The 13,612-nt window shown below is 41.2% G+C and overlaps 1 protein-coding gene across 1 annotated transcript in view; it reads left to right on the top strand.

The window, feature by feature from the left end:
- MYBPC1 (myosin binding protein C, slow type) overlaps positions 1-8,617 on the top strand; it is a 73,731-nt gene extending 65,114 nt beyond the window's left edge. The window contains exons 25-28 of the mRNA XM_012720628.1: positions 988-1,191; positions 2,375-2,511; positions 4,044-4,230; positions 8,371-8,617. Coding sequence (XP_012576082.1) covers positions 988-1,191; positions 2,375-2,511; positions 4,044-4,230; positions 8,371-8,471 — 629 coding nt within the window. The 3' untranslated portion in view covers positions 8,472-8,617. The remainder of the gene's footprint in view (positions 1-987; positions 1,192-2,374; positions 2,512-4,043; positions 4,231-8,370) is intronic.
- Positions 8,618-13,612: the final 4,995 nt, after the last annotated feature.

The raw sequence follows: 13,612 nt of genomic DNA, 5'->3' as shown, positions 1-13,612 counted from the left end.
TTGGAACAAAGATGTACATCATGTGCGTTAGGAATAAAGAAGGCTTAGCTCAATTTGGTGTCTTACAAATATACCAGATATGCAGATAATGATGGCTCATAATAGTTTCAAGGAAAATCCTGTGTCTTTATGAACTTTTTGTCAATAAATGATTTTCTCAACTAGTGGCACTTAACATTTGTGATGGAGTGTAAGTTCCGATGAGCTACAAGATAAAATTTGAAACCACTACATATCTTGATAAAAGAAGGAAGAAAATGGGAAAAAAAAATACGTAGTTTTAGCGTCTCGTTCATTCACTCATTCATTCACCTACAATGGTGTCAGATGCCAGGGTAGGCACTGAAGGTACAAGGGGGAAAATCCATCTTTGCCACCGTGGCATATTCATTCCAAGTAGGGAGGTAGAAAGTTATCAGGTAAAATCGTAAATATAGAATTTAAGGTACCAACTGCTGTTAGAAAAACTTAGCCAGGTTAGCATAAGAGTATGACCAGAATGACAGAGGGGGAATGATGATAGGGAAAGAGTTGGTGGGGGGTGATATCGGAGCAAAGACCTTAGACTACCGAAGTTAAAATATTAGACAAATTTTATGTAGGGATAATGTAGATTTTTCTCCTGTTATTTACCTTCACCATTTCCTCAGAATACATGGTGACAGTAAATTTCTTTAATTATAATTCTTATATCTAGATAAAAGGACAGGTAGGTAGACAAATGACAGACATTATACAGTTATAAAGAAAACATAAAGATACTTGGCAGCTTGGGTATATGGATTTAATGTGTACATGAAGATTAAAATGGCATGTCAGGTGTAAGTTAATTATGTAGTAAGTAAATTAAAGGTATATTGTCATTACTCTGAATATGAAAATGAGGGCTTTTTCTTTTATATCTATCTATACATATAGCATTTTTTTTTTTTTTGGTTAATGAAATATCCCTGTTCTTTATTCTGAACAACAGTTGAAAGAGTTGAGCCTTATTAGGTGATTTTCTTCAAATGACTTTCTTCCCTGCTCAGGAGTGGTTCACTGTCATTGAGCATTATCACCGAACAAATGCCACCATTACTGAACTGGTCATCGGAAATGAGTATTACTTCCGGGTCTTTGCTGAGAACATGTGCGGGCTCAGTGAGAATGCCACAATGACGAAGGAGAGCGCGGTGATTGCTAAGGACGGTGAGTGGGTTGTGGGCCGAACTTCTGCATAGCCTGGTTTTCAGTGGTTAAAGGAAGAAAACAGAGGTCTCCTTGGTGGAGCAGGGGTTAAAGTCTCGCTGGCCAGGGAGCTGGCCAGGGAGCTGACCCACATGGCACTGCTGACCTCTGTTGTCTTGACCTCTGTTTCTCAGTGGATCCTCCTGTTCTGCTCCCCACTCTGTCTCTGGCAAATCTTCTCACCACCACCCCCCCACCCTATACCTTTGTCCTGCACCCCAGTTCGTATATGCATAAATAAATAAAAGAAAGAAAGAAAACTGAAAGATTAGGTGAAAAATAATTTTAAAATAAGAACCTATTTTAAAATGATGGCAAAAATACCCAAGTGAAAATTTAATTTTATACATAATGTTAATAAGGAAAATTGCAATATAATTATGTTTTGTAAACACGAGTATTAGGCCCTCCTTGGTGGCACAAGGGGTTAAGTCTCAGCATTATAAAGCTATCAGCAGTTGCTGCAGCACAAGTTTGATCCCCAGCCAGGAAGGGGATCCACGTGGAGCCACAGACCTCTCCTGTCTGGTCCACTGCTCCCCTCAACAGGGTATTTCAGTCAGTTCTCCTGTCCTGCTCCCTTCTCTCTCTCTGGTGAATCCTCTCACCACCCCTGCACCTGTATCCCACACTTCAGCTCCTGTATGCCTAAATAAATAGATCTTTAAAAAAATACAAGTTTTAATCCATTCCAGCTTCTGGTCTGGTAAGTGACTGAAATCACAAGGACAGGAAAAAATAAGCATATCCTTCTGGAACTTCTGTCAACCTTTCTTCTTGGACACCTTCAATGGAGCTACTCCCGAGCCTCACTCAGCAAGGAAAGGAGCAGCGAGGCTCCATGCTGCCTTCTTTTCCTCATGAAGCCCTCTCCTTAAAAGTTTTTCCGTCACTAGAATACATTGCTGGTCAAAATGCTCAGATACTGAGTTCTTCCAGTATTTGTTTTCACTTCAGATGATCACTCTGGTTTTCTGCCCCCCGGCAATTGGCTCTACCCATGTGCCTGTCAGAGTGGACACTGGGTGGTCTTCAGTCATGTTTTCACGTTTGTCGACATTCAGGGAAGTTTGAATCGTGAGTAAAGTAAGCCAAGGATAATGTTTCCAGGCCAGCTTACATATTTCTTATGCTTGTTTTTCAGGGAAAGTCTACAAAAACCCAGTGTATGATGACTTCGATTTCACGGAGGCACCCATGTTTACTCAGCCCTTGGTTAACACCTACGCAATTGCCGGCTACAATGCCACCCTGAACTGCAGCGTCAGAGGAAATCCTAAGGTACCTTGTCTTTTGAGATTGTGCTATTAAATGTGAACGTTCATCCCAATCTCTTCTTTTGTACTCGCCACGTTAGAGTGGCAAATACTACAAGCCAGTGACCGCCGGCTGCTATCATAGCTTTTTCTGGGGCCCAGAGTCGAATACAATATAACCACATCAGCGAGCGATTGTGCACACTGTTAAATAGCATTTAAGAGATGGCTCTCTTTCTTTACTGATGGAGGAGCGTCTTCCGAGAAAAACCCAAACTTATTTTTAGAAAGAACTGAGTGGTAAGGAACTTGGAGAAATATTATTTCACCTGAGCAATTAGGGGGCAATGTTGGTTCATCAGGCTTTCTGTGTTAGAGTAAATCAAATGAGAGTATGAGAACACGAGGCTGTGTTGAGAGGCTGTGTTGCTGTGCTGAGCCCAAGGAAGGGAGAAATCACACTGGGTTGACATGATTTAGAAAGGCGTTCAGGTTTCTTGTCACCATCTGAAAAGAACAAGAGATGACTGAATGCTGCCTGTGGAGAGGTCTACACCTCTCCATGGAGGTGTAGAGTCATGGAGGGAAAGCACCTGGAATTTGGGGAAATCGCAAACAGTGGTGTTTCCTACCTGTACCATGGTCAGAAATAGAGAAGCCAGATGCTGGATGTTTAGCTGGAAGCTGAATTGGATCGGCCAAGTGAGGATGACGAGGACAGAGAGGAAATGTCTCCAGAGCTTACAAGAAAGGCCAAGGCTGAGGCTTTCAATTTGAGGGCCCTAAGGATGGGAGCCCAACCATACATTCCTTGAAACCGGGGCTCCAGATAGGGCAGTCATTGCACGAGAGTGATGAGTGAAAAGCCAAAGACCAGGACATGAGCCTGAGAGCCTTCATGAATCTCCCATTTGAAAGGAGAAGGAAGGGAGTGAAGCGGAGACAAAAGTATGTCTCTGCGGGCTGAGCAAGACAAAGTCACGTGGGGTGGAAGGGCTTGCTGACATGAGGGAGTGAAAGGTCAGCCTCATGCTGTTAAGGGGTGCGGGAGGAGAGGGCGTCACCATCCTGGGGGACCGCCATAACTGATCTCATGTTATGTGGTCATGTAGATTCAGAGACCCAAGGAGGGAGTCATTGGTGAGGCGGCAAGCACAGCCCATGGGGGTTAGACAAAATCAGAAGGAAAACGAAGGGGAGCAAATCGGAGGGCCTGACACTTTCAGAGAGTCCGCTGAAAAGCGCCCCAGTGTACTCTGTCTGGTATGACTTCACTTCAGGAACCTTAGGTCACATTCAGTGCCACTGAATCTGTTCGGGAAGGCTGCCCCAGAGCTGCCCTCTCAACCAGTCTGGGCTGCTTCTGCAGAGCCGCTCAGTTGTGTTCTTGCCAAGCACTAAGCAGACTTTAATTTGAAACAGTGCTCAAGTGGATGGGATTCTTTTTAGATGCACTTTCTTCCGAAGCTTTAAAAATCCACCTCTGGCTTTGATGGTCTATTAATATGCTGGGTACATACATGTTTTGTCCTAATGTACTTCCAACCTGAACTTCAGCCCAAAATAACCTGGATGAAAAACAAAGTCGCTATTGTGGATGACCCAAGATACAGGATGTTCAGCAACCAAGGGGTCTGTACTCTGGAGATTCGTAAGCCCAGCCCCTATGACGGAGGCACTTACTGCTGCAAAGCCGTCAATGACCTCGGGACGGTGGAGATCGAGTGCAAACTGGAGGTGAAAGGTATGACATCCAGTATCTCACGCGTAGGCTAAAATGAAAAGTGTTGTTTAACATTGACCTTACTGCAGGATCAAAATTTGGCCAAAATGTTTTGGGGTAAGGGAGATAGAATTTGGGAAGAAAAGACATTTTTACATTCTGCATTCCTTCTGATTTATTTATGGGAGGCTACTTGATGACTTCAGTTGACTTTTATTCTTCTCTTACCATTCTTGTTAACAAAGGAATTTCTTTCACTGGGGCACTAGTTTGTTCACATGCATGAAAGTGAATAAAGTCAGTGGGTATTACTTTGATAGTGGTATGACTTTGATAGCCTCGCATGAAAACCTAGTTGATGACATTCAGTTAAGGAATTTACGTTCTTTTTAAATAGTGAACTATTTTATGAAATTTCCAATATTTGTTACATATGTTAGCTTCTTGTTTAATGTTACATATAATATCCACATATATGGTGTAACCAGTTGCTTTTAAGATCTACTAGAGAATTTTATTTATAGGACTTCTCATTTCATCTGTCTATTTCTCAGAAAGTAACTAATGTAAATCAAGAAAATACATAAGGATTTGTCAGCATTACCTGACCTAGTCTTAGCCAGTGTTCACATTATTTGAGTATACTTTTATACTGAAGTTTTTTCTTGAGAAAACCTTCTTTGACATACCATGAAAACTCCCATATATGTCAGAGTCAGCATTACAATAGGTGATATAACCCTAATACCTTTTCTCTAATTCTTATTGTGTAGTATTGTTGCTGTATAATTGAAGGCTTTCTTCCCCCCTCTCTCTCTATGATGATATAAGAAATTAAAATATATAAGATAACTTTGTAAATGTCTTATTTTAGAAAGAACATAAGAAGTGCTTACAGTACTAAATTACATTTTGAAAGTTTTTAAGTCCCAAATTTATGATAAATATCATAAGGAAATTGCTTGGAAATTTTTCCTTTTATAACTTTAAAAAAATAGTTTTCTTTTTCTTATGATTTCTGTCCAGCTTTGTAATATAGTACAGCAGTTTTGTAGTTGAGTAAAAGAAAAACATTTTTAATTGTTTAAAAAATTTCAAATCCTCTTACTAAAAATAGTATTTACAATTTTAAACATTATTATTTTAGCTGTTTATTAATGCAAATTGAGATCATAATTGCACATCTATCGTAGATGATATATCCTTTATCATGGTTTTATAGTGAATTATATAGTAATTGAATGTAACAATATAAATAATGATTCCAGTGTAAGTTCATCATAAAGTATCAGTTGTAATTATTGGTTAAAGCTTTTAATACTGAAGTAAAATCAAGATTATTTATCATCAGATTGTTATCTGACAATAGGCGATTAAAGTTAAGCTGTGAAAAAAAGAGGTAAGAATGTCAACTGAGAATAAATAAATACTGGTACAAATATTCTAATTCTGCAGTGATTTTTCAAGGAGTAAATACCCCTGGACAACCAGTCTTCCTGGAGGGGCAGCAACAGGTTTAAACAGTTCATGTTCCACTGGATATTTCTACTTTCTGTTCCATTCCTCTTAAATGAAATCGCATTTTGCATGTAAAGCTTGACTTTCTCATTTGCTTTTAATTGTATTTCTTAGCAGCTCATGGCATACAGTGTTTATGCCATGAACTAGGAAGGCCAAATTATTCAAGGACATTCAGTGTAGTGTAGGGACTAAGCTTTGTCAGAAAACTTAAGTATCACCCCACGGGTCCTCCAGTAAAGTCAGAAAGTATTGTTTGAAGAAGGCCTCATTTTAGAAATAGAATTATAAAACCATGGCAGTCAGTCTCATTCAGTATTTTCATTTTCTTTTAAATGTACAAAGATACAGTCTTTCTTAACAGAGCTTCCTGAAACTTGTGTCAGAAATTCAGAAAACGGAACATTTTAAAAATTGCAAAGTTGTAGAAAAAAGTGTTCTGGGCATTTTAGCTACGATGAGTATACAAAAATACATCTAATATTTGGAGACTTGCATATTTCCTATTTTACAATGAAGAAAAGATGTTACCCATCTTTCTGTTAGACATGTGGGTATTTTTACAGTACCAAAGTTGTATCAGTTGGACATGAACTTGAAAGAAAATTCTAGACCCTATTACTAAACAGATCAGCATCACATGAGTCCTGTTATAAGAGTGGGTTTTGCCCCCATCTGAATGACTGAAGTAAGTGGTTCTTTAGGGCTGAGTTAGGAATCTGATACAAACTTTAATAAGGCAGGTCTATGCCTGAGTTTACAATATATGCTCTCTGAATTCTCAGAGGTAATGTCAGTTTTAAAAAGAGGAAGAATTGGGGCTCTCTTTTGAAAGTTGTGTCGATTCTGCTTTTTAGCCTAAATTTGTTTAAGCTTGTATTTATTTAGACCAGTCACATGTGATCAGTTTGGAATACAGTATTCTAGAATACACTAGTCTGATAGCTCTATCTAGTATTTATTTAGACCAGTCACATGTGATCAGTTTGGAATACAGTATTCTAGAATACACTAGTCTGATAGCTCTATCTAGTATTTATTTAGACCAGTCACATATAATCAGTTTGGAATACAGTATTCTAGAATACACTAGTCTGATAGCTCTATCTACTTGATAATTTTGCCTTTTAGAATGTCAACATATATATATGTACCCTAACACTTTGCCTACTGTCTATGTTTTTCTTTTGTTGAAAAACACAATATATATATGTTGTAGGTCGTTTTTTAAGCTAATGGTTTGGAAGCTCTTACCATAAGTATTCACCGTACGATCCAATGGACGTTGCCACTTGTTCAGGCGACGTGGTTGTGCGTGTTAATAAATGTTTTACATATTAATGATCCTTTTGAAGTGACTGGGTCCCTGCCCTTCATTCTATGTGCTTCTATTTTCCTGTATCTTTCACATGACTAAGGATTAATGAAGCCTTCTCATAATGTGACTATAATTTCATCCGACAAGTACTCAACTTTGGATTTAGCACTTTATTAATGCTTACCACTTCTCTCTCTTTCTCTCCCTTTTCCTTAGTTGTAGCACAATAAGGATTTTTGAATGTATATTATCACCTGAGGTAAGCTTTCATATGGCTTTGGCATATGAAGCTTATGACCGTCATAAGCCATACAAAGTCTGTGGAGTATGGCATGATTTTCATTATGGAATCCAATGAAAATAGTTTACTTAATATCTCTAACTTTGCAGTTTTCGTTTTACTTCAGTATGTTGACATTAACAGCTAGTACTTACTATCCCAGTGTTCTCCTTTGTAGCCTGTGGTTGAATGCAGAAAGCATGAAATAAAGCATTTAAAGTGGATGGAAATTAGTGATCCCAAGCTTGCTGAGCCCTGTGCATCAAGGAATGGACATGTATAAAAGTGGCATCATTTCTAGCAATATCTGACTTGGATCTTTTTCTAAAAAAGGAGAATGATTTTCCCAAACTTGCATTAAATACGTTGTAAGAATGTTGAAATGGCATGCTGTTTTTGTCCGACTGTGGATTTTTTTTAGCAAGCAGTGAAACACATTCTGTAACGGACCGTGAAGTTTTATGGTTTTGTGGGTTTCTTGTGACTTCCTTGTAGTTTTTAAATACAATTATGAAATATAGAAGGTAAGTACAAGATTTTAATAGGCGTTTCTTCATCTTCAGAAGTCATTGGATGGGTTTTGTTATTTTTCACAAAAAATTTCCAATTTTTACACTTTTGACATTGCATAAATAGCCACGTGAAAAGAGTAGTCTTTTCTTTGAGCTTAATTCAAAGGGACAGTGACTAACTAGAAGCAGTTCTCCCTGCTGATTCAATCCGTGGTATTCCGTCCAGTCAGAACACATAAGACATCCACAGAGGACCCACAAACTCTCAAAGAGCAATGCATCTTTTCCAGTCCGGAATTTCAATTAAGACTGAATAATGGGTCTCTGGGTCTAGCAGAAACATGCTTTTTCCCTCTAGATGGCAGGTGCTTGAAATTCTCAATGTACTAAATGCAGGAGAAGAATTGCAAGTAGGAAGTGAATGAATCTTTGTAACTAACTAACTCGACCGTTCGCCTAGTCCAAAAGTCTGGCTTCAGCCATTTTTCACATTGCTGGTGCTGACTTGGCCTTTTCCTTCTCGTCCTCCCTAGGTGGTCTTTCCTTCTGCAGGCTCCTCTTGCAAGGCGTGCCTCCTAACATAGTCGATTCTTATTTGCGAGACTTGCAATCAAGCAATCCTGAGGAATATTAAGGGCCTGCACTGCCTCTGCTCTGTAAAATCTGGCTGCCATGAGAAAGCGTTTTCTGTTTCCACCAGGCTCCCAAATGTGGTCATTTTTTTCCCCCTAATGTTGAAGAAGAAAAAAAATGTTTGCACGGATTGCTTAATTAAAAATGGCAAACAAAATCTCACTGGAAGCCTGCATTTTTGTCATTATTGTGCTTATTTGCTGCAAATAAGCAAAAGCAGTTGTTTTAGCTTAAAATAATAAACTTTCAATGCTCCCCCCTACCCCAGAGTAAGAAACATGCTTCAATACACCATGAGAGAATCGTGAATGTCCATCTTCCTCTTCCTCTAAGAGATTTTTCTAAGCCAAGCCAGTGTGAAGGACACACTACCCTGCCGAGCCCCTGTGGATCTGTGTCCTTTCCCCGTGTGAATTCACTCAAGGATGTCTTCAAACTTTTCAGGCAAGTTTTCTCAACAGAAGGCGAAATCATTGGAGCAGTAAATAAGAAGTACTTACAATGCCATGACCGAGGATTCTTTGATGTGTTGGGGGTAGGTGCTCACACACAAAAAGAGGCTGAAGGTGGAGGGCCCGGAGGCCACCTCCCTCGCCGGCCAAATCTGCCCCTGCTCCTGCCAGGCTGCTGGCCCTAGTGAGGTCCTGCTGCTGAGCAGCAAGCGTCACAGATGGGGGGCTGCTGGTGGCATCCATTTATACGGATGGAAACCTCTTTCAAAATTTAGAAGCTGAGAAACACACATACACGGCCCTCACTTTTCAGCGACTTCCTGATGCTATAGAGAAAAATTTCAGTGAATGGAGACAGAGTAGAAGCATCAATACGGTACCATACTACCACACTATTATTCTTTTTTTTTTTTAAGATTTATTTATTTATTCATACAGGCCAGAGATGCGGAGGGTGAGAGGATTCACCAGAGACAGAGTGGGGAGCAGAACAGGCAGATCGACAAAGTCCACTGCTGAGGGGAGCAGCGGGCGGACCAGGAGAGGTCTGCCACGCCATGTGGTCACCTCCGGGGCAGGCGGGAATCGAACTCATGCAGAAGTGGCTTAAGCTTCTTAGTGCAGCACTTTAACCCGCTGGGCCACCAGGGAGGGCCCTACCACACTATTATTCTTTACCCTCTCCCCATCTTTTTTAAAAAATTTTTTTTTTTTTTGGTTCAAGAAATTAAATGGATTGTCACCTGTGACCTGTAACCCGGCCCATCGCAATGCAGATCGGACCTGGGGAGTTGTGATGGTAGCTGTGCACCTGGGCAGTTGTGGGGTATATATCCAGGGGAGGAGTGGGTGGCTCAGGTCCCCAGGTAGTTGCAGTCCATTGGGAGCATCAAAACAAAACTCAAGTTCTTGTCGAAACTGGGTGGCTGATGCACTGTTAGGGTTGGTAATGATCTTGCCTTGCTGTAGTTCGAGAGATTCACCTTCACCGCATTTCCAATCACTCTGAAGAATAATGTGTGGGATCCCTATGTCAATACCCATTTTAATTGGGAAATCTTCTTACACATTACTGACTGAGATACTTTACACAAGGTGACTGGCTTCTCTGTAAAGCATGAAGACCATAGCTCGGTGTGCAAAGCAGATAAACCACAATGTGGCAAAGCCAATGTCTGTGCCCCTGTTGCTAAGCTAGTTGCTTAACTCAACACTCATTGACCAGTTTTGTCAACTCATGGTTAAGTTTGTTAAGCCGCTTGCAAAGATTGCTAACAGTGTCTAAAATAATCCTGACAATCAGTGCTCCAGACAAGGGACTATATTGTGTACTCTGATTATATTTTGTGCTCTTGTTTTCTACACCTGATCTCTCCTGCTTATGGGAACTCAAATGCTGAAATGTTCCATTAAAGAAGGAAAAAATCTAAATCTGCAAAGATCAGAAAACATCAGAAGTTGTCATTGCTGTTCGCTTTCCTACAATTTTGTTTGAAATGTTATCTTATTGAAGAAAAATTACATATCATAGGAAGTTACCAAAAATTCTTCCAAGGAGCTAAACATTCAGTCAACTTTTAAAAGAATAATCTTTTTTTACCTATATTAAAAAAATGAATGTTTTCATCCAGATGAATCCAGAATTAGGAATCAAACCCACTAGTTACAAGAAACACTGTAAAGAGTAAATAGGTCCTTAAACCAATGACCTTTAGTTAGTTCTCAAACATTCTATTCAATAGGCTATGAACTAAGAAATGACTAATAAATGAAAAGCGGTTAAAGGAGATAGACAAGCAGGGTATTAAAAACCAGAAATCAGTTCCTTTAAGTTGTTTCACAATTTCAGATAAAAAGCACAATTACAACATCTCAGGAATTCTATTTTGAAATTTTGTTTTCTGATCTTGTCCAGGAAGTTAAGCATTTCTAGAGAGGAGAGCAAAGGTTTTCATCAACCTGTTATTGAACACTGCCTGTCTGCTCTTGTATTTTGTAAGGTACCATAAAATTTGGACCTTACAGTCTCAAAATACAGAAGTATAAACACATAAATCAAGTCAAAGGAAGTAAATGAAGAAGGCAAATATTTACACCAGAGGACTATGCCAATCTTTGTAAATATTCCAACCTAACTAGGCTTTAAAGCTCTGAGCCCTCACCCAACTCTACTGCCCAGCCCAACCACCGAGGCTAGCCAGCTGAGTTCTTGGCTGTAACCAAGGCCTTCTTCCAAATCCAAATCAGTGAAAGTCAGTGGCTATTTGAAGTGGTTATTTCATGTACAACTGCATCTCCCCTGGTTATATGAGACTACGGAGCATTTTGTGGGAAGCTGGTCTAGATATTGAAGAAGAAAATCTGAAATGTGAGTGAAAGTTACACAAGAAGGACCATGTAAAACCATGATGTCCTTTCTCCTTTGGGAAAGAAATTCAGTTCAGCGAAATAATTGGACATGTGTGAAGAACACTACTGCACCATGTGTTGTTCCAGAGACAGGTATCGGAATATTCATTGCATCTTTGTATGGTCATTAAAATTTGTAAATAACCTAAATGTCCAATACTGGATGCATAAATTGACTGCTACTTTCAGGTAGTTTAATGTTATTAATGCTGAGTGGGAAAAAGAAAAGCAGGTCACAGGAAAAAAGTGCACAATGTCATTGCATTTCTATGAAGCTCAAAAACATGCAAATTTGCATTTAAGAATCTGTGTATGTATGTGTATACATACACACACACATACAAGCTGGGGAGAAAAGGAAAACATTTTTTAATTAATACATTTCTAGAGAATGGTTACCACTGATAGAGAGGGAGATAAGATTCTAGAGTGGTACATAGATGGTACCAACAATATTGGTAATTATATTTTTTTAAGCTAAAAATCTATAGCTCCCTAAATAAGTAGGAGAAGAGCCTATGTTCTGAGTAACTGTGGACCCCTACACAGTCCTGGACTAGTCTGAGACTGTATGGGAGAGGTGAGCAGCTTCCAGTTGAGTTGTTTTCAGGGTGTTGTATAAGAATCTATACACTAGCCCACTCCTTTGTTTCTCTGCTTCTCATTAAATGTGTTGGTCTGGAAAAGAATTTTTCTTTGGACTGTTCATGGTGTTGATAACTAAAAAAGGTAAATCCAAGTTTGCCACACGTAAACCCAGCATAGTTGAAAGCTTGTCTGTCTTACTTGGATTCCTTTCCTGCATTTTTCAGCTTTACTTTTACACTAAAGATGAGGTGATGTCTGCTCAGTGAATGGTTCGGTCTGTAGATTCCCCCAGCTTGCTCTAAGGCAGGTTGCCATGTGTTGTTCCTAAGGGGCCACAGTAAATATTCTAGGTTTTGTAAGCCACATGGTCTGGGCTAAAACCACAGAATGCAAACCTGGGAGCAAGAAAACAGTCATAAACAATAATTAAGACACAAATATGTCTTTATTCATGTTACTGAAATGTGAATTTCCTATAATTCCACATCATAAATAGTCTTTTTCACTCTAATCACTAAAAAAAAAAAAAAAATCAAAACCAGGCCCTCCCTGGTGGCGCAGTGGGTTAAAGCACAGCACTAAGAAAAAGCCACTTCAGCATGAGTTAGATCCCTGCCCTAGAGGTGACCACATGGCGCAGCAGACCTCTCCTGACCCCCTCAGCAGTCTACTTGTTTGCTTCCCACTTTGTCCCTGGTGAATCCTCTCACTGCCCCTGCACCTCTGGGCTGTACCCCAGTTCTGTATGCATCAATAAATCCAAAGCAAACATACTTAGTTAGCTCTTGGACTGTATGAAAGCAGGGGGTAGGCTGGTGGCAGCTTGCTGGCCCAACTCCACGATGGTGACCAACTCCCTTTGCGGAGAGACAGTGATCTGGAAGGCAGATTTTGAGCTTGCTCTGTGCCTTACAAAATTGCATAAAGCTCGGATTCCTGCACTGAAGAAAAAGGCAGGTGCAGGCTTACCTCCTGTAGTGCAAAATGACATGCCCGTGACAGCCTGACCCTGTCTAAATGGGTGCATTGTGAGGTAAGGGGTTGAGCCCCTGTGTGGTGGTGTGCTTGCCGCTGCGGCCGGGCGGGGGGGCCGCGCCTGGTCCTCTTCACTCCAGGGCGGGGAGGGCATGTGTGGGAACACCCTGGGTGCGGGTGCACAAAGGGCATTTGGGCTTCAACCATTTGGGTTTCCACCATCTCAGCCCTGAGGCGGGGTTTCCAAGGCCGTCTTACTTCAGTCTCTACACTGTGGTGCCGGCGTCTACACTGAGGTTCCTCTAGAGTTAACACGGGGCAGGGTTCCTGAGCTCAGGAGGGGAGAATTGTGCTCAGCCAGGACTTGCGCTCGGGACAGACTAAGAGACAGTCAAGCCAGTGACCCCAGGACGCGCAAAATTACACCCCCCACCACCCCCACATACCCGATTCTGCGGGCTGCACTGTCCGCCGCGCGGGCTCAAGGCCCGAGCACACGTGCGGGGTGCCGGGCGTGGCTGGCCGGGCCAGAGCAGTTAGCCCGGGGCCCTTCCCGGCGGGAGCGGTCCCAGCCCCCCTGAGAAGAGTCGGACCCCAGAAGCAGGTGCACCCCCTCGGGAAAGTCCGAGCGCCGCGCGCCAGCCAGGGATGCCGGTAGCCGGGGCCCTCACGCCGAGCCGGGTGGACCCGCAGAGCCGGTGCGGCTCGGCCGGACGCC

Source organism: Condylura cristata, unplaced genomic scaffold, assembly GCF_000260355.1.
Source record: "Condylura cristata isolate star-nosed mole 26May11 unplaced genomic scaffold, ConCri1.0 scaffold00004, whole genome shotgun sequence".
Classification (NCBI taxonomy): domain Eukaryota; kingdom Metazoa; phylum Chordata; class Mammalia; order Eulipotyphla; family Talpidae; genus Condylura; species Condylura cristata.
The sequence above is the reverse complement of the archived record's forward strand: the minus strand, read 5'-3'. Positions and strand labels throughout refer to the sequence as shown.